At 42.2% G+C, this 25363-nt stretch overlaps 1 protein-coding gene across 4 annotated transcripts in view; it reads right to left on the bottom strand.

Annotated features, from left to right (window-relative positions):
• Positions 1-25363, bottom strand: part of KDM3B (lysine demethylase 3B) — a 75331-nt gene that overhangs the window by 30596 nt on the left and 19372 nt on the right. For 2 of the 4 annotated variants that reach the window (XR_012662197.1, XM_075103068.1), the window contains exons 2-12: positions 23651-23818; positions 16082-16195; positions 15522-15627; positions 13822-13946; positions 12316-12384; positions 10804-11382; positions 7087-8332; positions 6499-6700; positions 4927-5141; positions 3943-4095; positions 1332-1439 (exon numbers count right to left, since the gene is read on the bottom strand). Coding sequence is in view for 3 of the 4 variants with exons in the window: in XM_075103068.1 (XP_074959169.1) it covers positions 1332-1439; positions 3943-4095; positions 4927-5141; positions 6499-6700; positions 7087-8332; positions 10804-11382; positions 12316-12384; positions 13822-13946; positions 15522-15627; positions 16082-16195; positions 23651-23818 (3085 nt within the window). In the remaining variant the exon portion in view is untranslated. Of the gene's footprint in view, positions 1-1331; positions 1440-3942; positions 4096-4926; positions 5142-6498; positions 6701-7086; positions 8333-10803; positions 11383-12315; positions 12385-13821; positions 13947-15521; positions 15628-16081; positions 16196-16872; positions 17475-18498; positions 18899-23650; positions 23819-25363 lie in introns of those variants that run through there. The other 2 variants (XM_075103069.1, XM_075103070.1) reach the window with 2 other exon arrangements.

Here is a 25363-nt window from a genome sequence, read left to right as displayed (position 1 = left end):
AAAAAAAAAAAACCTCAAGCAAGGAAGGCAGCAGAGCGGCATGGGTCATTAAGGACCTCCTGGTCAAACTAAAATGTAAAAAGAAAATGCATAGGCAGTGGAACCAGGGACGTGTATCCTGGGAAGAATACAGGGATGCTGCCTGGATGTGTAGGAATGGGATCAGAAGAGCCAACCTCAAAGTTCAACAAGGCCAGGTCCCACACCTGGGTTGGGACAATCCCCAAGATCAATACAGACAGAGGGATGAAGGCATTGAGAGCAGCCCAGCGGAAAAGGACTTGGGGACACTGGTAGGTGAAAATTTAGATACGAGCCAGTAATATGCACTTGCAGCCCAGAAAGCCGTACCATATCCTGGGCTACATAAACAGAAGCGTGGTCAGCAGGTCAAGGGAGGTGATTCTCCCCCTCTACCCTACCCCACCCCACCTGGAGTCCTGCGTCCAGCCCTGAGGTGCCCAGCACAAGACAGGCATGGCCCTGATGGAGAGGGTCCAGAGGAGGGTCATGAAAATGATGAGAGGGCTGGAACACCTCTCCTATGAAGAAAGGCTGAGGCAGTTGGGCTTGTTCAGCCAGGAGAAGAGAAGGCTTCAGGGAGACCTTATTGTGGCCTTTCTATATATAAAGGGGGATTGTGAGAAAGACAGAGAGAGACCTTTTACCAGGGCCTGTAATGACAGGACAAGGAGCAACGGTTCTAAACTGAGAGGGTAGGTTTAGATTGGACAAAAGAAATATTTTTTTTTTTACAGTGAGGCTGGTGAGACACTGGAACAGGTTGCCCAGAGAAGTTGTGGATGCCCCAACCCTGCAAGTGTTGGAAGGTCAGGTGGGATAAGGCTTTGAGCAACCTGGTCTAGTGAAAGATGTCCCTGCATATTGGGGGGTGGGGGGGTGGGGTGGGGTGTTTGGCCTAGTGGATCTTTAAAGGTCCTTTCCACCCATTCTTTGATTCTATGATTTTTTAGGACCAGCTATGTAAACAGTCAAATAAATGGTCAGCACTGACCATTTACTTTCCCCTCCCTGCAACAAAAGGAAAAGGTATTTCTTGCAAGTTAACCAAATTTACTGATACAACTAAAAACAGCTGAGCACAAGAAGGCACAGCTAGTATCAGAAGCATGTTTACTTCAAACCCACAGCTTACTCTTACTTGGGTTACCTTCCCTATAACCCTTCTGCTGTAGCAAGTGGAAGGCTCCTCTGAATCCATGCTAGAAAAGGTAACAGCCAGAATATCAACCATCTTAGTATGTTTTCCACTTGCTTGCTCATGATTGAGAAAAAAGTTTGAATTCTTCCTTTCAGGCTTAAATCATTACCTGTACCAGGAATGATCTGCGTTGGCATAAGATTCTCTGGTTCATGAGACTGACCCTTTGCACACTTCAGCCATGAGAAGACTTCCTCATCACCAATCTCCTCTGTCTCTGGAATATACACACAAAAAAAGTAAAATTTTGTACTAAAGTTACTAAAATTTTACAATTGATGTTTCTGCATCAATATTGTTTCTTTAGATTCTTTATAGTGCAGGAGATTAACCTGGTGATCTCCGAAATAAGCTATAAATACAGACCATTAGATACAATCTGAAGAGGCAAAGAAGTTGCTGTAAAACTACCACAGTAATTTTCCCTTCATCGCTAGTAGCTTGTTATTGTCAATCACCTGGAAATTGTGGCTTCTAGACTTAGTTTTTTAATATCATGCCCTCGTTCTTGTTATGCTTTCCTAAGTTACAGAATAATTTTATCTTTTCTTGTCATCATTTACCAAGATTTTTCAACAAAAAGTACCTGCAGATCAGTTCCACGAAGAGGAAACCAAGTTCTCCTGTCAGTATATCTACTTAAGAAGCTAACAAGTAGCAAAGTAATAATTTGAAAAATAGTCTGACAAATTTCTAACTCTTAATAAACTGCATGCCATTCTCTTCCTTTAAAAATGGAAGTGGGGAAAGGGTGAGTGGGGTAGAACATGAGAAGGATCCAATATAACTTCATTTCAGTGTCCTTTAGACCTGGCATCTGCACAGGTTGTTTCTACAGCATAGGACTTCAGAAGTCTCTTGAGGAAAGTAATTGTATTTAAGTAATGCCTTGGTTCTACGTTTTGGTCCATTCCAAAACTTCAGACTTGATTAATAATCCATAATTAAAGTACTGTTTTCAGGAAGACATCACTGATAAGCAATAATATATACACACACATATACACCACCCCACCCCCCCCCACTATCATTTGATGTTGTAAAATATCCATCTTTTCAATGCTGACCCCGCTCTGTACACCAGTGAGTAAAAACTTCTCATACGCCCTGGACATCTCTTCATTTTAACCCGCCACAGGTAAGGTTATCATATTTATTTTCCCGATGCGAGAAGAAAAGGGGTTAAGAGACTATTGCCCTTGAATCATGGACATCTTTATACCACATTCTGTCAGTGACACATTAAGTCCTAAATGCTTCTTCCAAACATGTATAGTGCCAGACACAATAAACCCTATTCTACTTACTTTCAACTATTTCCACTGTACCCTGGTTAACCACATCATAAAGATTGTTATGTTGTCTTCTGGTGTATTCTGGCAGGAATTTCATAGCCTTCGTTATTATACTGGGTCTGGCTCGAATGGACTTGATTTTACTCATAGCAGCTTGTGTGGTGCTGTGTTTTAGACTTGTGACCAAAACAATGCTGATAACACGGTAATGTTTTAGCTGTTGCTGAACAGTGTTTGCACAATGTCTAGGTCTTCTGTTTCTCACTCTACCCTCCTCCAGTGAGTAGAGATTGGGGGTGCACAAGAGCTTAGGATGGAACACCACCAGGTAGATGACCCAAACTAAGCAAAGGGATGTTCCATGCCATACAATGTCACACTCAGCAATAAAAACAGAGAGGAGGGGGTTTAAGGGAGCCAGACATCTTTTGCTTGGTAAACTGCTGGGCACAGGTCAACCTTTGGGAGGTGGTGAGTAATTGCCTTTGCATCACTTGCTTTGTTTTATTTTTCTCTATTTCTCCTTCGCTTATTAAGGAACTTTTATCTAGACCCACAAGCTCTCTTGCCTTTACTCTTTCCTAGTCCCAGTGCCGTAAGGGAGTGAGCAAGTAGCTGCATGGTGCTTAGCTGCCTACTGGGGTTAAGCCGCAACAATGGTATAAAAAAAGATTACTTTTATCTATTTTAAAAAATGCATTACTTTTATAATGCATTCGCTGTTCTCTGGCACCTTTATCATAATGAATAAACAGTGGTACTCACACTCACATCCAGTATTTTCTACATCTCCTCTGTATGCCAATGTAACCGTCAGTAATAGCCTTACCCTTAAGATCGTCCATTATGAGCATCCACACTACCAAAGCAGTCTCAATACAGTAAAATACACAGAAAAGCAACCAGGTATTCACTTTTGTAAACACAGTGTGCCTCTATTTGTTAGAAATTGAACTTACTGAACTTTCCTGAATTACAAACCCTAGCATGTCCAGGAATCAAAAACAGAAGAAAACTTTCCAGTCTAACTCCTTGTTACAGAAAGGAGTTCTCTGCAACGTCTGCTTACCAGTTCATCTTGTGATAGTTCTGAACTGTTAGGATATTACTTAATTTTTCTTTTATACTCTCCAAGGAAAAGCTGGAACTATATAGTAGTCTGTTTCAGTACACGGCCTATGCCTGCTGATGTTATAATTTTAATAAACAAATTCTAACCAAATAGATAAAAGACAGGTATCTAAGGAAATGAAGAATGGACTATCAGCATGTAAGACAGTAGTGCCAAAATTCCAAACCTCCAGCCTCCCAGGCTGATACTCACTAACTCTCCCACAAAACCTTCAGCAACTTCCCAGAAGCTATTCCCACTGAAAGCCAGCCAGTTCAAAGATTACAGTGCGGGGTAAAAAACCCAGTACTCACCACTACGTGGACGATTCTTCCTCAGCCGATAACAGTCCAAACAGACGCCAAAACCACACTTGCGACAAACCCAATGAATATTGAAGAGTGTTGTCTCACATACATCACACATTTCCCTCACGCCACGTACTGCTCGCTTCCATGCCACTTTCTCTATAAAGAGAAGGACCGTTAGGAATAATTTTGCTTTGACATTTTGCATTTCTCCCACCTAATTTGAGAATATCACAGTAACGTTAAAAAAAGAAATAATTCACAGAAACATGATTTGAGGGCAGAGTATAGAAACACATACTTTTTACATCCAGAGACACATTCTTTGAGTTGCTAGTCTTGTGACACTATTAAAATCCCCATTTCTAAGAGCAGCTAAGGTCAAGTCCCAAAATGCACACAGTACAAGCAAACGGAGCAACTTAAGAGTTCTGTAGTAACATAATTTCGAGGAGCACTTATAGAACTTCCAGCAAGATTATAAAACTTCTGCTGGTTTTATGAACAAATAACATGAACTTATACTGTCAACTAGGTGCTCAGCTGAGTCCTTGCAGACTGAACACAGGTGCTGGTCCTTCCCTAGAATACCCTGAGCTTTTATGTGATGTCCCTGGAGCATAACAGGATAGGAATGTGTAAGGCAAGCTGCTCATTAAAGCATAGCTGCTCAGGACTTAACTTCTATTTTCTTAGGAGCATGTGTCAGTTGATTTCTGCATTTATTTATTGAAAAAAATAATTTAATGATGTCTGGGAGAATTACTGTTAGCTTCCTTGGTAGCAATGTTGCAATGATCCAAAAGAAAAATCCCAAATGCTGGTCCCACAATTACACACACCCCAAAGAAGTGAATGTAGCCTTCTTTTTGGAAGAAAAGGAGAAGCATTTTAACAAAAATTATATAACACTTCCAACTCTATTCCACTGCATTGTACACACATTACACAAAGAAGATGGACAAAAAACACGTCAAAAGCCCAGCTTACGATGTGGCTCCACCATCATCATTGCCTCCTTCTCTGACATAACAAGCTGGCAGAACTGGTCCCCAACGTTGGCCAGGATGTATTTGGAAGTTTCCAGATCAATCCCCTCTGCAGGGGAGGAGGAAGGAATCCATAGGCTCATGGCATCAGGGTCACTCTGTTGTGGATTCAAGAAACCCTCTACTCGTAGAATACCTTTCCGTGTAAATATCAGCCTGCAGAAAACAGGATGGAGTAATTGAGAAGCTGCTCAACCACCTTTAACTTCCAATGCCATCTGTGTCAGAACATAAACCCAGAAAGTGGAGAAAAGGCTTGAGCTAGAGTGCTATACTCTACAGCCAGTACAATTATTATGCAAATCCAAATAACACAGACAGTAAGGCACACAAAGGCAATGGCTGCAAAACCCACTACAATGAATCCCCAGGTCCCAGTAAGCGTTGCTGCAAAATTCCACATACAGGAAATCACTACAGCTTGGTATGTCACAGTTCTATATACTATTAATAGAAAGAGCTGACAATATTCAATTTATTTGGGCTGCAGCATAATACTGCTTGTAAAATTGTGCATGGTTCTCATTCTCTATTTTAACTCAGGAGAAAGTTATTTCCTAACTTTTGGGAAACCAGTATTCCAGTTCTGAATAGGGCCACTAGCACTTGGCAACTGTTCTAATAGTTCACATTACAAGACATCCAAAAATCTTTATCGTGCCTACTATTCTTGCCACTGCTCCCCACAAAGATGAGTCACAGTGTTTTATCAGTAGCTGTTGACTCTCCTAGTCTTTGTACGGTAACAGGTATAACAGCATAAGGTACAGAACCCTGAACGTCCCCTGCCAATGTTAAACGTAACTTCATTTTCAAGCAAAAACAATCTTGTCTTTAATCTCAGTGCTAGATTAATTTTTAACAAGTTCAGGAAAAGGAGCAGCTATAATCCTTACTGGATGGGTGGCACATACTACAAACCACTTCATCCTTTATATGCCAAGAACGTGAACAAACATCTTTTTAGAAAAAGAGGCATAGCACTTGCTAGAATAGGCAGTTAAGGAAGACAAAGAAAAGCATGACAGGTCAGAGAACTGTAAGATGTGCGCAAAACACAGGGATAAAACACAGGCAGTATTCCACTCCTAAAATCAGTTCTGTACTCAGCAAAATTTAGTCAAACATTAGCCTCATGCCTGCAACGTTTAGTTACTTGTGGACCAAACCAAAATTTTCTCTCTGTTCTGAACTCCTTATGAAAGAGGGAAAGAACCATTATTACACACAAACTGCTATCCAACAGGAAAATTCTACCCAATAAAGCAAATTCAGCCTTCTCGGGCTGGACCTGGAGGCTCACTTAGTATCATATAGCTTTATCTTCCAACAGTAGCTCTTCCCGCCCCAGTGAGGGAATTCCAGTCAGGTGATGCAGGGAAATGCAAACCACTCAAAATCTTCATTATTGTACCCAAGCACATTAAATAAGTAAAACAGAACTACTTTGTGCTTGGACACGGTCCGAGCTCTGCACATAGACTACGTATGAAGGAAGGAAGAATTTGAGCACCTCCGGAAATGGAAGAAGCGACATGCCACAGTTGAGTCATCCTGCTCTTGCTCCTTAAATTTGCGGTACCGCTCCAGACGGCACTCCCGGCACTTGTGCAGATGTGGAGCTACATTGATGCAAGAGCCATCCTGGAGAAAAGGCTCACCTGACTGCTTCAGCTTCCTCACCTTACTCATATCTTTCAGCACAGACTGTCCAACTGGGTGAGGCAAAGAAGTAAAAGTCCATTAGTTAACTGCAACAGAAAAGTGATACTGGCCCCGCATGATACCGACCCCCCTGAAAAGGATATGCATTTTCAGAGATCTGTACGCTCATTCCCATGCAAAACCAGTAAGATTGTTCAAGTCTCCAGCATACCACACTTTTGTCCTGTCAAATATATGCTTACACATTTCTCAAAGTGAACATGTTAACTCACGTAAAGGAAGCATTAAGCTTTAGCCTTGTAAATATCCTGTGTGTTGCCTATTAAGCATAAATGAGGTTTACACCTGTGGTTAGTTCACATAGTTCATTGCACAGGAGATATCCCAGTATCCCACCTCCTTGTGCTTCCAAGACACCCTGTATTCAAGTCATCACCTTTTAGGGGAGCTGTGCGAGGTCGGCCCTTTGGGGCTTGCTTCCCTTTTCCTTTCCCCAGCAGCAATTCAGCATTGCGCTCTGCATTGGGGCCTAGCTTTGCCATCAAGTGGTCCGGGATTCCCTTCATACAAGCCTTGGCCTGCAACTGGTCTTCAGAGTCACTCAAATCTGACAGGTCACTATTGGTACTGGAGTCTGAGTCCTGTTTGGATGTCAAGCTCCGCTCGTCTAGAGAAAACCTTTTCACAGCTTCAAAAGGTGCTTTGTTCTCCTGTGGAAACTCTGCCTGTGAAGAGAAAAAGCCAGGCGGATGTCTGCCAAACACATTAGAAAAAGTTTTCAGAAGAGGATTGTCCTGCTGCCCAGGCCCAACAGCTGGTTTTTCCTCTGTTGGACTGGAGGAAAGTGTGGGCATCTCAATAGGCTGTGTCAGGTTGCTGGTTGGTGAGCTGGAACGGCCATTCCCTACAGTGGAAGGGCTCTGAACACCAGCAGCAACTGTTGAACCAGGAGTACTGGAGATCATGTTTGAGGAGTCAGTTGTTATAAACAAGGTTTTCTTCTTAGCTAAAGATGAGTCTGCAGAGGTGAGTGATTCTGGCCAGCCAGAAGTGGCCTTATGGCCCACAGGTGTAGAGGGAGCAGAAACGCCTGTCTGAGATGAAGATGCAAAGCCACTGAAAGGACTAAGTTCTGCTTTCTCAGCAAATGCCAGGAAAGGGTTTGAGGGTTCCTCTCTTGATAGCTTGGGGGGCTGTAAAAATAGGTTTTCATGACTATCTGGGGTGCGAGCATTCAACAGACTTCGTGAAAAGGCTGGAGTAAGGGTAGGCATAGATTCCACAGGCAGCTTCCGCTCCACAGAACTGCCAGACTGGGCTCCTGGTTTAGTGTCCGCTGAAAGAATTTTACCCTTACAGATCCCAGCACCCACACTCTCTGTGCACTGCTTGAATGAGTCCCGACTAGAGTTATCTTCAGTCAAGCTCTCTGAAATGACTGTGAAGTAGTTACTGGAAGGTAGATTTTGGGACATGCATTGAAAAAACAAGTTCTTGGACAGATCAGAATCTTTCTGAGCCTCTTGTCCAGTACTACAGCCAAAAGGAAATCCAGAAGGCTTGCTTTCTGTAGTCACCACTCCATTTGATTGGCTCCTTCCACCCCCAAATACCGAGGACTGGGAAGCACTTGGGAGAGAGACTCCAAATCCAGAAGAAGCCAAAAGTGAATTTCGGGAATTCTGAAACAAAATGAAAAAGCATTAGCCTGTTAAGGATTCTTATTTGATTCAGCAGTACTTTTGTGCATCTAATTGTACAATTAGCATTCTACTTATCCACCTGTAATAGAAACTTCCAGCAGAATTATTTACAATAAAGAAACTTCTTTAAAGCTTCTGCTAGACTAATTTTTCCTGCTTACCAGCTATAGAAACTAATGAGCTAACAATATCCATTACATACTAAAGACACATTGAGAAAGTGAACACTTAATATCTTATCACACTTTAGGACAAAGGTGAGACACAAGACAAGGTGAACTAATTTACAGAAAAGCAAGTTATTTAAAATGCTAATTGTTTTAATTCAAATCAGCAAGAAGGGAACCTTAATTGAAGCTGCTTTTCAATAATCTCCCATCTTTCACCCTCCCCTAAGATCATCCTGAGAAGCTTCTCCTACTTAACCAGCACTCTTGAAACAATTAACTTAGCTTGCAAAGTTAAGTAAATGAAGAAAGTGCTCTAGAAGTTAGTGAACAAACTGTTCCTGCTCATAGCAAGCCACATCTGCTGACAGGTAGATAGATGCCTACGAAGTGGTGCCTTCCAGGGGATTACTCAATAGAGGTTAAGCACAAAGGGCTTAATTTTTATAATCTTCAAATACTGGGAAGTTTTTTGACTTGCAGATTTATACTAGACCCATAACTGTGATACGGAATATTCACTTGCTCTCTTCCCAACTTATACTTATTCAGATTTTCCCACTCGCACAGTCCTACTGTAACTGATTATATTCTGCAACTCACTCATCAGTTCTATTCCTTTTCTCTGAGTTTCCACTTAGAAATCTTCTCATGAGGAATATTAATGATTAATACACTTTTCTTCCAAGGCCATGTTAAATACAACCACAGCCTCTGCGCAACACATCTTTCTGGTCATTAGTGTCACTACAAACTAATGTTTAGCTTGTCCTTCATTGCCAAACTCCAGCTGTAATAACTTTAATAACATATTAATATCCCCCATGACAGTTCTTCCAGATATTAGATTTTCAGATATTTCATTTTAGAGCCGAAGTAATTGTCACAAACTGAGTTCTAACAGTTTTAAAAAGCATATTAATATGAATGCAAACCAAGCTTATTACGTAATCTCAGGGACCAAATCACACTATGATAAAAGTGGACAATCTGAAGCAATAACACATGTGAACTATCTACAACACTCTTACTGATTTACGTCAGGTTCCCTCCCTCAAGGAAAACGCAGTTTGAAATGGACTAGTGGTCTACCTGAAATTCTGAAGCCAGATTATTAGTAGTGATTTAAACCAAATGATAATACCATTGACGATATATACAATTTTGGCTGTTCACCTACACAATTTGTAGTTGCTCCTGAGTCTGAATTTTTGGGGTGAGGTGGGTGGGGTAGAAAAGAAAGCAGATTATATTGTTATATAACTGTTCAATTATGTGACACTCCTGTCTTCTACAATTCTAATTCTCCACTATACCTTACCATCTAGGACTCTCTATCCCAAGGTAAACATCTCGCCTTTCCCCCCATTCCATTAGCTAATACAAAAGACAGGGATGAAAGTAATCCATTTAACCTCCTGGCAATCACCTTGGACTCTCTAATGTATCTCCTTTTTCATACAGTAGGCTACAACTTTCTTCATTTTTGCTCTACTTACTGAGGTGAGGTTTCATTTTTGTTTTGTTTTATAAGCCTTCATTTGATTTGATCACTTAAAGTCATCCTATTTTGTTTTTCACAGGGTTTCCCTTCTACTTTTCCACTTCTCCCCCAACCCCGAAAAGACAGACACAACTAAAAGGTCTTCAAGCTACTTCCAGACTGAGCTCTTTATTAAAATTTATTCTAAAGTTACCCACCTCAAATGTTTTAATCATTTTCGTTTTCAGCCCTAGATAGTATATGATGCAACTGGCTCATTTTTCTACTACGGAGATACCACAGCTGTAACAGACAAGCTGTGCATCTATAAAAGGTCCTCTAAAAGTAGTCTAATTGTTTTTCTGGTTTTGAGGCTTCTCCCCCACCCCCTCTTCAAAGTAACTTAAATGTTCAGCTCAGTGCACATTCTCATGCATATTTGTTTATATAAAGGCAAGAAAGATTAAGTAGGTTATCTTCCGTATGACAAAACAAAATTAATTACATTAAGTGCAGTGCTTGAAGTGACTTTAAGGCTGCATTTCTCAAATTAAGGCTGAATAAAGGGAAGAGTGCTAAGAAGTTCTCTTACAACTCCTCCTCCAAACACCTTAATTTTCTTTTGAGTTCTTTTTTTAGATCAGATAATAGAAAGGTTTCCTTTGTGAGGGGAGGGATTCATCAGAAAAAAGGTAGTTTTCTCAGTTCCATGGACACACTTTGTAACAGGAATATGTTGCGAAACATCTGTTGCAAGTATGTACGTCTTTCTTGAATGTGCTGGATCATGAGCTACTCACCTCTCCCTGGGCTTGAGATCGGCCCGTTTTCAATTTCTCCTGTCCAGTAACAGTTGGCAAACTGGTATCAGAGATTCTCACAGTCGTCGGTGTCAAAGCAGTTGTAGTAACTGCAGTTGCAGAAGTCACTGTGCCTTGTCCAACTTGTTCCAGAGATTTTCCTGCCTCTTTACATCCAGATCCAACTAGTAATGCTTGTCCAGCCACAGAGGAAAATGGAGCGAAGGGCAGTGGTGTGTCACCACCAACCGGCTCATCTTGGACTACTAGTGTTCGGCCATTTTCTTTGGTGTAAGTGGCAAAGCGAATATTGCGATTAATCTGAGGAATGAATGAAGGCAACTGTTTGGCCCTTGGATCCAGTCCCGTTTCACTATTGGAGCTTCCTTTCCAAGGACCTCTGCTTGCCTCACCTCCATCACTACCATTGCTATCCACCTCACCCCTCTCCTTTAGCTTCTTTGTGGCAGGATCACACCCAGAATCTGAAGCGTTTTTCCTCCTCCGTCCATCCTTTCCCTCCGGAGTTTCTTTCTTCTTTTTCCCTTTAGACGATTTAGCTGCTTTTAGGCCCCCTCCCTATAATAGACAAAACCATACAACCACTAAAGAGAACAATCAGGAATGCCCGTTCCAATAACATTTTTTTTCTGTTAAGAGCAGTGTAATATAGTCTTTGTTCTAAGCTAAGGAACGTTTCTTTTAATCACATCTTGGGATATCTAAGGAAAGATACTATGTGAACACAGACCACAAGCATTAGTGCAGCCTAGTCTTTTTTGTACTACAACAGGATCTTCACAATAAGATTTTTAGCTGAAATACTTTGCTGTACCCCATCATGGCAAATGTTGGGAAACATGCAACAGGGAGGGCCACACTCCAACACAGTTCTTGCTACTGTATGAAAGCTATCTGCATGCTAATTTTTGCTACAAGTCTAATCCCCACAGTTCTTTTGAAGGGCACGCTTTCTGTCTACTACCCAAGGCCTACAATATTTAACTACAGGAGATAGCTTGCCCTTTAGCCTAGGGTAAAAACACAGGTTCAAACGCCAATCATGGAACCTCTCAACTGAAGCAATGAAATGCCTCAGGCATACAAGCCTGCTTCAGAGAAGCAGTAATTTTTAGAAATGCCTAAAAAGGTCTGTGAAGAAGCACAGAGTGATCCTGTTAGGAAAAAAAAAAAGGGAGTGTACACAGAGATCTCCTTTATCAGAGCACTACCCTTTAAAATGGAGCACAACCACCATGTTTATTGAACATCCCCCAAGATCCATGCTGACCTTCGTAAAACAGGCCTGAATGAAAAGAAAATAGAATGTTTAAAGAAAGCTATGACCATCTCTCAAAGCAGTAAAGAAAATTTTCCTCTTCCAATTACATCATCAAAAGCCCACAATGAACACAGCATCAGCTTTCAGTTCCTTCCGTGTTTTAGACGTTTTATATCTAAATCTCCATGAAGTTTCACACTGTATATACTAGACCTGAACTGTTGCAGTACCTCACTTGGAGATGTGTTATCCATCACCACATGAATCAGTCGAGGATCCACCGACTTTATTTCACCACTCTAGTTTTTATGCAGATTGATATTGAGGAGGTAGGAGGAAGAAAAGAGGAGGTTAGTTTTTAAATCAGAGTATAGAGTATCAACACAAGAGACCTTAAACATAGGGTTACTCTGCAGCCCCTCCCCTATTTGCCTTTTCTTTCTGTCCCACTTCCTTAGTAATATTACAGCCTTCCAGTTTACCTTCTATCCTTTTGCTCCTCCTCTATTTCAAAAACTTCCAGATTTGATTCCTACTGCTGTTTCCTTGCATATTTATTCTACTGAGTATCTCTAGAGTAATTCATTGCATTAAACACAGCTCTCTCAAATTTGATTTAGTATTGTTCTAGCCTTCTGCACATTCACTCTGCCAGATGTAGAGAAGACTACTGGAAGGAAGCACATCAATTTATGCTAAATATCCTCACCAGCCTTTCCCCAAAAGAGGCAATGAATAACCAATCTCTATAATAGTGCTCAGAGGCTACCTTTTCATTTCATAGTAGATATGCAGTAAGTTGGGTGTTTCCTGGCATGTATCTGCTGAAAGCATATACCCCACAGTTTCAGTGCTTCTCCAAAGTACTATACTTATTTACCATACATAGCATACTTTTTTTTCCTGTGCAACAGCAATAGATCTAGTAGTCAGCACACAGGATTACTGTATGTGTACACAGGACTTACTGGGCATGTTCAGTGCATTCATTCTGCACATGTATTCTACTGTACATGGAAAAGGCTACAGGGGTGGGGGGGCATGGGACAGGACCAAAAAAAACAGGACGATTGCTGCTGCTACAGTAATTCACACACAGCACCACAGATCAGTTCCCAGTTGCTCCTGAAAAAGGAAGCCATTAGGAGCAGGCTGCTGGTAAAACTGAACTACCTGTCACACTGCACAGAAGCGTATAATACAAACCAGATAACTTTAGCAGTGCACAAGCTTTCTGTGCTGTTTATAACACTTACTAGGTTTACTGATAGGAACAGGGCAAAAGTAAACAGCCTAAGCTAAAATACATCAATTTTGTTTAGACTAAGACTTCATCCTCTATGCTACACTTGTTTCAAACCACTTGTACAGCCTGTCATATAGAAGCTGAGAGAAGGCATAGGAAGACCACAACATAAGAGACCCGGAAGATAGCTTTCCGTACATCAGCACACTCTCCCATCCAGAAAGCCACCTCCAATATTCTTTCATACAGCACTCAATTCCAAAGAAATTCTTACAGCTTCCTTTATAGAAGGGTGCATCACCATTTATTGTGGAAAGTCATCATAACAGGAAAAAAAAAAAGCTCTGTGAATTGCAACATGGATAACTACTCATCTTTTAAAGCAAGAAACAAAGAACCAAAAATACAAGTTTTGGTAAAGCTGACATTCTCCCATAGATATTGAGGAATGGCATTTTAGAAACACCAAAGCAGTGCTTTGTATTTTTACCTCAGTCACAGACACCTCCATAAGACGAGTTATTGGATCTTGATGGCTCACAACACCACAGAGCCAGCTATTTTCATCCTCTGGTTGGTAAACCTTAACTCTTTGGCCTTGGACACTGTAAGGACCTAGAAAAGAAGGACCTTGAGTACATTTTCCAGACAAGCTTTGAGTCATACTAATGAAGACCCATACAATAAAGAAGAGTTCTGTGCACATAATTGGGGCTTGAAGTGTCATCTTTCAGCTGGAAAGAAATAAAAATGCTAGGGCTTCTACTGCAAATCCTGCATAAGCCAAGCATTCTCCTGTAAAAAGTCAATAAGCCCTCATTGCTGTAACTCAAAACTATTGTAAAGAAAAAAATAATACAGTTTACAAGTAAAAAAGTGAAAGGTTAAACAAACTCACTCTTTTGACAAAATCAAGCTAGACATGGGCTCATTGCTAACTAAACTCTTCTATTTTCTAACCTACAGGTCAGTAATTATAAAGCATCAATCCAGAGGACAGTCATAGCATTCTGACTCAGTCCAGATGCATCAAATCCCAGTATAAACTGCATGCAGTTTGGAGTAGAAACATATTTGTAACTGTGGAAAATTTAATATAACTGCACAAGTATCCGATGTCTCTAAACCAACTAGTCCTAGTTCTTGGGCATGGGTAATGGATCATCTACAGAAAGGTTTCCTTTGGTCCTGCCCTCACTCTCCACATCAGCATGCAGGGCTTTCCTCCTACCCTAGAGTCCAGAGAAAAAAAAAAAAACTTAGTTAATATCAGATCATCAAAATCCACATGATCCAACAGCCTGTATCTGATACAACCTGAACTAGGTGCTTCAAAAGAAGGCTCAAACTGGACAATTCTGAAGCTACTTGGTCATGTAAGTAGTATTATCCTCATAGCCTTTTTTTTTTTTTTTTTTTTTTCAAAAAAACATTTTATTTAACCAAAAGGCACCAAATCCCCATTAAGAATTACATCATCCTTCAAATGTAAGACAGGGGCCTATGTCTAGGGTGGCCACTTGGCCCATGAACCCAAACTCTGGATAGAAAATCATTTTAGCATTTGAACTAGAAGATCCCCATCTAACGACAAAAGCTGGTATCAGGCTTAACCCTAATACACCATCCAGACAACAGTTAAGGTATTTATTCTATGCTGAGCAGCCACGGGCACACCATGTTTTCAACTTAAACAATTCATGTATTAATTATCAAAATGCCAAAATTTGAATTTGGCATAACAAAATAAATTTTTTAAAGCTCAGCAACTACAGAGTAACTTCACTTCTAAATTTCCAGAATCACAGAACAGACCCATAGAACAGACCAAGAGATTTTAAAAATTGAAAACTGAAACTTAAAATAAGGGAAATTGTAAATACATGGTCATTATCAAAAATATGTCGTCCTACTTTAACTACACCTTCAGTGATCATTCCCAGTAGGTATTTCTGGTTGTATCTCAGCAACTGCTTACCTGTATCCATGACAAAATAATGCACCTTTGTAAAGAACTTGGGGGGAAAAAAAAAAAAACCACATCAAAACACCAAAAAACCCCACACAACTGAAAATTGACTTTCCAAATCAAACCATAACAGATACTATTAACTATTCTCCTTACAAATCCCAGCACAGTCTAACTGTTCCACAACAAAGTAGCTCTAAGACAGAAAACCACAGTCTCACCTCTACTAAATATCTCCTGAAGCTTCTGGTCACTGATCAATGCATTGACAGATTCTCTTAGGGAAGGCTGTTCCTGCAGAATCTGATTTTGACTCTCTGTTCCCATCTGCCAACAACATACAGTTTTAACATGAAAGTATAGTCTTTTAAGGTAATAGAATCATTAGTTTTTAAGGGACAGCTCTTTTTGGTCTGCTCTCAGAGACTGACAAACCAATAAAAAAAGTAAAAGAAAGAAAAGCATCACTGAACATGCCAGGAGGGAAAAAAGGACTAGCTATGCAAAGCTGTTGCAAAACTTTCATTGCAATTATCAGGTACAGGATGCTTGACAGCTAGCTCTCCGACTGCCCAGTACAGAGAGGAACTAGGACTTTTTGAATGCAGATGGAGGTTAGTGTAAGCACCTGGAAAAGCAGAGAAACAAATGCAAATACATGACAGAGCAGTTAAAGGAGGAAGACAAGAATAGGGAAGTGGAACAGTAAAAAAAAAAAGAAAAGTCTGACAATCACAGCACAAAGTTAAATTTGCACTTTAACTGAACACAGTTCAAATACCTGAAACAAACGTAATCCACTAGCATCAGACAGGAAACGTAAATGTCTGTCCAGAAGAAACTCCACTGGGACCACAGAGCCTAAACCCAGCTTATCTACTAGAGGAGTGAAGGTCTGTGATGAACAACAAAAAAACCAAAGGTTATAAAAATGACTGAGCACACATACAGGCCAACAATAGCTGTTTTCACATGCTATTTAAGCATCACAAAAAAGAAAAAGTTTCTTATCTCAACTTGCACAACCTAGTGCCTGAGTTTTAATGCAAATTATTACTTACTATGTCTAAGCCAATAATTCATGCAAGTGTAGCATATTATAAGAAGGAATTACAGTAAATTGGCTCCAATTCTTCATTAGAACTTAAAGCAGAACTGAAAACACCTTGTGCGGTATTTGTTTTCTCACAGGCAAGTGCCTTCTGATGCTGTTGTGGTTTAATCCAGCATGCAGCTAAACACCACACAGCCTGTGTAGGCCTGTGCCAGTCCCTTAACCCGACTTTATTTTATAGCAAAAGCAGCCTTCAGAAGGATTTGGACTATTTTCTTCCCATTCTCAAAAACCTCTTCTGCTGTGTTGCCCCACATGATGGTGTCAGGTGTCCTGGAGCTCCACCCTGTCCCAGTGCAGTCTGGATCAGCCCACGGCAAATGGCAGGGCTATATTTCCACCCCTGGGGCAGTCGATTCCAGGTGTACTGGATGCACCAAGTGAAAGCAAGCTGTGGCCTGCACTCCACTGCCAGAAGAACTGAGAAGAACGCATTAGCTATATCAGTTGTGGCATACCACTTGGCTGCCTTTGACTCCAGTCTGTATTGAAGCTCTAGCATGTCTGGCACAGCAGCACTCAGTGGCGGTGTGACTTCATTCAGGCCACGATAGTCTACTGTTAGCCTCCACTCTCCATGAGACTTCTGCACTGGCCATATGGGACTGTTAAAGGGTGAGCTGGTCTTGCTTGATGACTCCTTGGCTCTCCAGTTGATCAATGAGCTCATGGATGGGAATCAGGAAGTCTCGGTTGGTGCAATATTGCCACCGGTGCACTGTCATGGTGGTGATCGGCACATGTTGTTCTTTGACCTTCAGCGGCCCCACAACAGAAGGGTCCTTTGGGAGACCAGGCAAGGTGGACAGCTGTTTAATTCTCTCCATCTCCAAGGCAGCTATACCAAAAGCCCCCCAGTACCCTTTCGGGTCCTTGAAATACCCTCTCCTGAAATAGTCTATGCCAAGCACGCACGGAGCCTCTGGGGCAGTCACAATGGGGTGTTTTTGCCACTCATTCCCAGTTAGGCTCACTGGCCTCGGGATCCCCCATCACTCCAGAAATACAGATGGGTTCTGCCCCTGTATAGCTTGATGGCATTAGGGTGCACTGTGCACCTGGGTACTCACTAGACACTCATACTCCTGTGTGTCTGATGTGCCAGGCCATCAGATCCACACAGTCCAGCAAAGCAGCTGTCCCTTTCATCCACCTGGCTGGAGTCAGGGCCCCTCTAGTCCTGGTCATAGTATTTGTTACTGTCTTGTGAATGCGAATCAAAAGTCCCTTTATTAAGATTGGAAGTAAGATCAGCTGTTCTACTCTGTCTGGGGAACTGCCCACTGGAACCTGGAGCAGCAACTTTCCTGGGAGAACCCCCTTTTGTGACTGTTTTTCCTGACAACTCACAAACTTGGGCCTCTAGGGTTGAGGTATATTTTTCCATCCCACTTCCTCATGTCCTCTCCATGGTCACGTAGGTAAAACCACACACCGTGGGCCACCCTGTATCTACTATATTCTTTCTCTTGAGTAGCAGAATGCTTACTCCTAATGGCTGCAATACCAGTTCATACAGGTGGATAGAAGGACATATCCTCTTTGAGTTGATGGAATTCCCGGGATAGTTTTTTGGACAGTCTTTCCACAGCTGTGATGCAGGCCTGTAGGGAAAAGAGGAGACTTTCTTTGTATTGCTGGAGTTGGCCAGCCAATTCATCCACCGTTGGTCCCTCTCCGTCTTTCCAGGTCATTACTGCCAGTGAGTTGGCACACGAAAATGGTGTGCTCCATACAAACTTCTGCCACATGGGTTGCGTGCACTTGACTTCATCTGGGTCTTTGGATAACTGCTTGTTGTCCACATCATCATAAATCACCTCCAGCACAGCTAATTCCCTCAGGTACTGGATACCTCTCTCCATGGTGGTCCACTTGCCTGGCTGACATATAACATCTTCCTTGAAGACATACCTTTCCTTCATGCCTGACAAGAGTCGCCTCCAGAAGCTGAGGACTTGTGCCCCTTTTCCAACTGCTTTGTCAATGCCCCCTTCCCTAGAAAGGGATCCCAGCTGCTTGACTTCCCTGCCCTTTAATTCCTGGCTACTAGTCCCGTTATCCCCAGGTGACAATGCGCTCACCTGGATGATGGCTGAAATCCTTTTGCATATCACTCAGGGATACAGATCGGGTGGTTATCACCTCATTTACGGGTTCTGCCTCTTCCTGCTCCTGTTTTTGTGATGGCCCTGGTTCATCCTCATCCCTTATAAACGAGGCGATTTTCTTGTGTATTTCTTCTTGTGTATCGGGGCTACTGATACCAGCACAAACTGGTTCTCTGGTTCAGCCACAGTGCCTGTTGCTGGGGTTGGAATAGCTGCACTGCTCGTCATGGGGGTAAATATTTGGATGGTATTCTTAAATAGATGTTTAACCCTGAAGAAGGCCTGAGCCATATTCAAGAGACATAGCAATAGGATCACGCTGGTTTGGACATCCCAAGGATATTCAGAATTCTCAGGAGCTGGTGTAACTAGCCTGAAGGAGAAAGGGAAGGTGAAGGAGCAGACGAAAGCATGTCCTCCCCCCGTCTCCCCCATAGACTGGTTCTCCAAGGAGAAGAGGTAAAAAGTGTAATTACTAATAATTTCCAAGAGGTGGCTCCCAAAGTATGGGGATGACAGCAGTGTTCAGTACAATCTCATGACTAATAATTTTACAGTATCATAAACCAGCATTACACAGTACAGAAAAGCAATAACTTCAATCCAACTCCCAGAGGTCATAAACAGCACCAAGAGGAGGGCATATGGCAAGGTATTACATTACACAACTTTGAGAACAAGCACAACAGCTCCAAGAGCAAATGAATGAATATTGTGACCGGCAATTATTAAAGTAATATAATGAAGGCTTATAACAAATTTTAACACGCTCTGGTCAGATCTGTCATTATCTCGAACCCTTCAAGCCCCACATTGAGCACCAAAAGGATGTTTGTGTTTTAATGTGGGAGGCCGCTGAACACCACACAGCCTGCTCGCTCACTCCCCACCCAGTGGGATGGGGGGAAGAAAAAAAAAGTAAAAATCATGAGTTGAGGTAAAGACAGTTTAATAGGACAGGAAAGGAATAATAATTAAAATAATAATAAAAGTGATGCATAATGCAATTGCTCACCACTTGCCCACCGATGCCCAGGCAGTTCCCAAGCAGCAGTCCACCCCCCTGCCAACTCCCCCAGTTTATATGCTGAGCATGACATCATATGTTATGGAATATCCCTTTGGCCAGTTTGGGTCAGCTCCCAGTTTCTTGTTCATTGCCAGCTTTCTCAGTCAGTAGAGCATGAGAAACCGAAAAATCCTTGACTAGCATAAGCACTACTTAGCAACAACTAAAACATCAGCATGTTATCAACACCATTCTCACGCTAAATCCAAAGCACAGCACTATACCAGCTACTAGGGAAAAAAATTAACTCTATGCCCACCAAAACCAGGACAGATGGTCAGGTTAAAAAAAAAAAACCCAACCCACCAAAAAAAGTGCTTTGGTTAATGATTCAAACCACGCTATGTAGTTCGGGTACAGCCTCCTGAAAGGAGCATTCTTATTCCCATATAGAAGTCAGGTCTAAGTAATTTTTAGGCTTATTAATAAAGGGGAGATTTTTTTGCTACTGTTTTGTGCAAAACTGAAGTTCGTAACAGGTGTACTACTGATATTCAAGCTGCAGGCAAAAAATGGCTAAAAATACCTGAGAGAATCAGAATGATAACCTTCTAACGTAACTTGCTGATGGAAGAGGAAGTTGCCAACCACTGGAGTCTTTGAGAAGTGTTACCTGTCTCACGCTCACACTTACATGATTTTAACACAAGTATTCATGACATTTTTCCCTTAACAGCTCAAGGTTGTTCACACTCCATTCTCCTGTATGTAACAGTATGAATAAAAATTTTATTTTCTCGGTTTATGTAAAACTATTTCTTAGAAGTGAACTGGACTACAAAAGAGACAATGAAGGATGAATAAACATTCATAAGTGATACATGTCAAAAAAACCACACCAAAACCCCCCAAAAAGCCATCCACTTTGTAAAGCTAAGTAGTTGGCATCCCAGAATTGTCCACATTGCACATATATACTCTGGTGCTTTGGCTAACTCCAGTCTGTATTCATAGAATCATAGAATCGTCAAGGTTGGAAAAGACCCTTAAGATCATCGAGTCCAACCACTAACCTATCACTGCCAAGTCTACCACTAAACCATACCCTCAAGCACCACGTCTACCCATCTTTTAAATACCTCCAGGGATGGAGACTCCACCACCTCCCTGGGCAGCCTGTGCCAATGCCTGACAACCCTTTCGGTGAAGAATTTTTTCCTAATATCCAACCTAAACTTCCCCTGGCGTAGCTTGAGGCCATTTCCTCTCATCCTATCACTTGTTACTAGGGAGAAGAGACCGACCCTCGCCTCGCTACAACCTCCTTTCAGATAGCTTTAGAGAGCGATAAGGTCTCCCCTCAGCCTCCTCTTCTCCAGGCTAAACAACCACAGCTCCCTCAGCCGCTCCTCATAAGACTTGTTCTCTAGACCCTTCACCAACTTCGCTGCCCTTCTCTGGACATGCTCCAGTGCCTCGATGTCCTTCTGGTAGTGAGGGGCCCAAAACTGAGCCCAGTATTCGAGGTGGGGCCTCCCCAGTGCCGAGCACAGGGGCCCAATCCCTGCCCGGCTCCTGCTGGCCACACCAGTGCTGACACAAGCCCGGGGGCTGGTGGCCTCCTTGGCCACCTCGGCACTGCTGGCTCATGCCCAGCCGGCTGTCAGCCAGCACCCCCAGGGCCTTCTCCGCCGGGCACTTTCCAGCCACTCAGCCCCAAGCCTGTACATGGCCTGGGGTTGGCGTGACCCAAGTGCAGGACCTGGCATTTAGCCTTGTTGAATCTCATACCGTTGGCTCCGGCCTGACAATCCAGCCTGTCCAGGTCCCTCTCTGTAGGGCCTTCCTGCCCTCCAGCAGATTGATAATTCCACCCAGCTTGGTGTCATCTGCAAACTTACTGAGGTTGCCCTCAATCCCCTCATCCAGATCATCAGTGAAGATATTGAACAGGACTGGCCCCAACACTGAGCCCTGGGGAACACCACTCGTGACTGGCCGCCAACTGGATGTGACTCCATTCACCACCGCTCTCTGGGCTCGGCCACCCAGCCAGTGTTTAACCCAGAGCAGAGTGCACTTGTCCAAGCCGTCAGCACCCAGCTGCTCCAGGAGAATGCTGTGGGAGACAGTGTCAAAGGCCTTACTAAAGTCCAAGGAGACAACGTCCGCAGCCTTCCCCTCATCCACTAAGGTCACCTTATCATAGAAGGAGACCAGGTTAGTGAGGCAGGACCTCCCTTTCATAAACCCATGCTGGCTGAGCCCGATCCCCTGGTTGTCCCGCATGTGCTGCGTAATGGCAATCAAGATGATCTGCTCCATGACCTTTCCCAGCACCGAGGTCAGGCTGACAGGCCTGTAGCTCCCTGGATCCTCCTTCCGACCCTTCTTGTAGAGGGGCATCACATTCGCTAGTTTCCAGTGATCTGGGACCTCCCTGGTTGACCAGGACTGCTGATAAATGATGGAGAGTGGCTCGGTGAGCTCCTCTGCCAGCTCCCTCAGTATCCTCGTGTGGATCCCATCTGGCGCCATGGACTTGTGAACATCCAGGTGAAGGAGCAGGTCAGTGACTGCCACCTCTTCAACAACTGGGACTTCATTCTGCATACTATCTCCATCTCCCAGCACAGGGGCCTGACAACCCTGAGGATGACCCATGCAGTTACTTGCATAGGACTCTAGTACTTAGCGAAAGCTTGAGTGCTCACATGGCTGTCCAGAGTACAGGGGATGTAAACATTTTTTCAGCAAGTCTACAGATACGGCTTGAGTTATAGCAGAAACACTCTCAGATCTTAGTGGGACCCATATTTGCTTGTAACAGTCTTCTAACAGGTTCTGACACAACTCATTACAAAATCAGTGTGAGGACTACAGTAGCACCCCCAAATCACTCAGATAGCAAGATAACTGCGAATCATCTGGAAGAAACTGATCCTGTATAAACAGTTTCCCAGATGAAATTAAACTGGAGTTCACTCTTGGAGACAAGTTGGAAATTCATTGAAAGGAAAACTCCACCTATGGGAGAAACTATTTACAGAATCTCTGCTCTAAAGGCCATGTTTTCTTCTGCCTTAAGACAACTCCAATAAAGGAACCCTCAGAGAAAGATGCAGTGCTGAACTTGTTGCTTTGAGCCCATGTGTCAATTTAAAACACTAAATTCACATTCTACCAAGGCACAAAGTCTTTGACTAGAAAAAAACATTTCAATGTGGCCATGCACAAAATGTAGTATTAAAAAGCAGAGAGTAGGATACCAGGCAGTCCAAGCACTGCAGGAAGAGAAAAGAAACAAAAGGAGGACAAAGTAATAAAAATTAGACAGTAGGGTTCTCACGTATAATGACCTTTCCTCCTCAGAAGCCACTAAGAGAAGAAAGAAGGATGTAAGTAATGCTCTTCACTATATGCTACTCATCAGGATGTTCGCAGAATGGGTATATTCAGATATACTAGCTAAAACACACTGGCTTTGCTCTCGAGTGTCGTGACATGTAACCGCCATGTAAACAGCAATAAGGACAACCACTTCAAGAAACAGAAGAAAATTTTGCATGTCATGTTAGCTAATGCTAACAATAGCACTGAAATAAAATTTTGAGTTTGGATCAGGAGTGCCCAACTTATGGCTTACAGGTCAGGCACAGCCCACACTCTGTTCTCTTCCCCAAAGTGCCTTCAGGAATATCTACTAAAATAATGCAGCAACCTTTACCATACAGAGCTCCAGAGAGTAAGACCAAGAGGCTTATTCTCACAATTCAGAAAAGGCTAAGACACTCAAAGTTCTAAAATATGGAAAAATATTTTCAGATATGTACCATATTTCTTCAGAGACCCACTGGTAAACAATACCTCATTTATGTGAGGTAACAGCTTTGAGTTTCTGCGGCAGGAACTGGAAGCGTACTGCCTCTCACATGCCTTTCCAAAGGCACTATCACTCCCACTTTACTGCTCTTCCATGTACCATTTAAAAAAATCCATCCCAAGCAATTTTTGGTACCTGCATAATGATGCCCTGTATGATATCCACGCCTTGTGTTTCACAGTAGCGTTGATGCAAACCTCTGAGGGTATTAGAGCTTTTGGCCAAATACTCACCAGTGCAGGCCACTGTGCCAGTGAGACTCGAGTCCCCTGAAGCATAGCTGGATCATTTCGAGGTGCCCAAACCAATGATCCTTCCAGCAACAACACTATAACTTCTTCAGCATGGACTTTCACCCAGGCATGTTGCTTCCAGTTACAGCCATCGAATTCCACAAAGATCTGATTAAAAAAAAAAAAATTTAGAAGGCATTTCAGCTCTTTTCAGACACCAAATAGAAAAAAGTAGATTCCTACAATCCCTACGGATAAGGAGACAGCAGCTTTAGTCAGAAAAATCAGGGTAAGCATTGTAATGAAAACACTGAGAACATCAGATCTACATAGCCATCAAACATTACAAAAGAAATGGGAATCAAATTCACAGCAACTACTAAGTGATGAAAAATTATTTACCCCCAAACACACACCACTGGCACTGAATGCTGCATTTCCCCATACAAAATTAAAGGTGTGAAAATTGTTCATCTCAAAATACAACAGATGACCAATGTAAGCCTCTTTCATGCAGGGATTTTTTAAAGAATTTAGACTCTTTTACTTGGCACTTCAACAGACAGCCTGAATCATTATGGTTAACTATGTGAATTAAACTATGTTTAATTCAGATAATTAAATCCTTCAGCCAGGAAAGCCTGTGTTTATGAAATCCACTCTAGATGAGAAGGTTTATGTTGCCTTGTATACTATTAAGCCCCGGGAACCAAATGCAAATATTTTGGATGGCATGAGATTATCCAGAAAGATCTACTCACTAGATTTTTCTTTTCCTTACAAGTGTGACAATATAAACTGCACTACAATTTTAAATCACTATTCTGAGATATCATCCTCTTTTTTTCCCCCCATCACAAAGGACAAACGTTAAAGCCATAAGAAACTACATGGCAAGAATGCTAAGAACAGGAATGCGGGTTACAAGTCTCATTTCACATCCTAACAACTAGGGGTATTAAATGTTAAAACAGTCACCTTCCAATCTTTCATCAACAGAACTTATATACACAAATATAATCAAATACGTTAGATGAACAGCAAGAAATTCCCAATCGGTTACGAAACACCTTAAGCTGGACAGTCAAAACAGAGTTTTATAATAATTAAGAGATCACTGTGGGTAACAGGGCACTAACCAGAGACAGACAGCTCTCTGCTTTACCAGTAATCCTTATTAAAAGGAGGTATTGGAGACCACTCATACATTCTTCTTCCCTGCACCTCCCCCCAGACTCAAAAGCTCAAACTCCAAGGGGAAAGGGAGAGGATATGAAGCAACTCACTTGATGAATGCTTGAACTCCATTACTGCTTAAGCTGCCCTGCAGAGAAAGACGACTAGACCTTTCAAGATATCCTTCCTTCAATTCAACAAACCAGCAGTATAGTGAAAATTGGACTGAACACCTTTTCAGTTTCAGTGAGCCTGTACCTTTCTTATTATTATATTTGTGGTACTTTGCCAGTAGAATGCGTCATAAAGACAAGATTATCATGTAAGAATAACAAAATAGGATTGTTTATATGTACACTGTTAGTGAGGTAATCATCTTGTTATAATTCTCATAAAGGTTATATAAAAAAGGTTGTTGAGAAGAACTATTAGAATAATACTGACTTTGGAATATACGCCTTTTCACAAGATATTTAAAAATTTCATGAAAAGGATGGGAGATTTTACAAGTACCTACACAGACAGGACCTCTCACTA

Source organism: Phalacrocorax aristotelis, chromosome 8 (genome assembly GCF_949628215.1).
Source record: "Phalacrocorax aristotelis chromosome 8, bGulAri2.1, whole genome shotgun sequence".
Lineage (NCBI taxonomy): Eukaryota > Metazoa > Chordata > Aves > Suliformes > Phalacrocoracidae > Phalacrocorax > Phalacrocorax aristotelis.
Note: the sequence above shows the minus strand (reverse complement) of the source record. Positions and strands in the feature narration are given on the sequence as shown.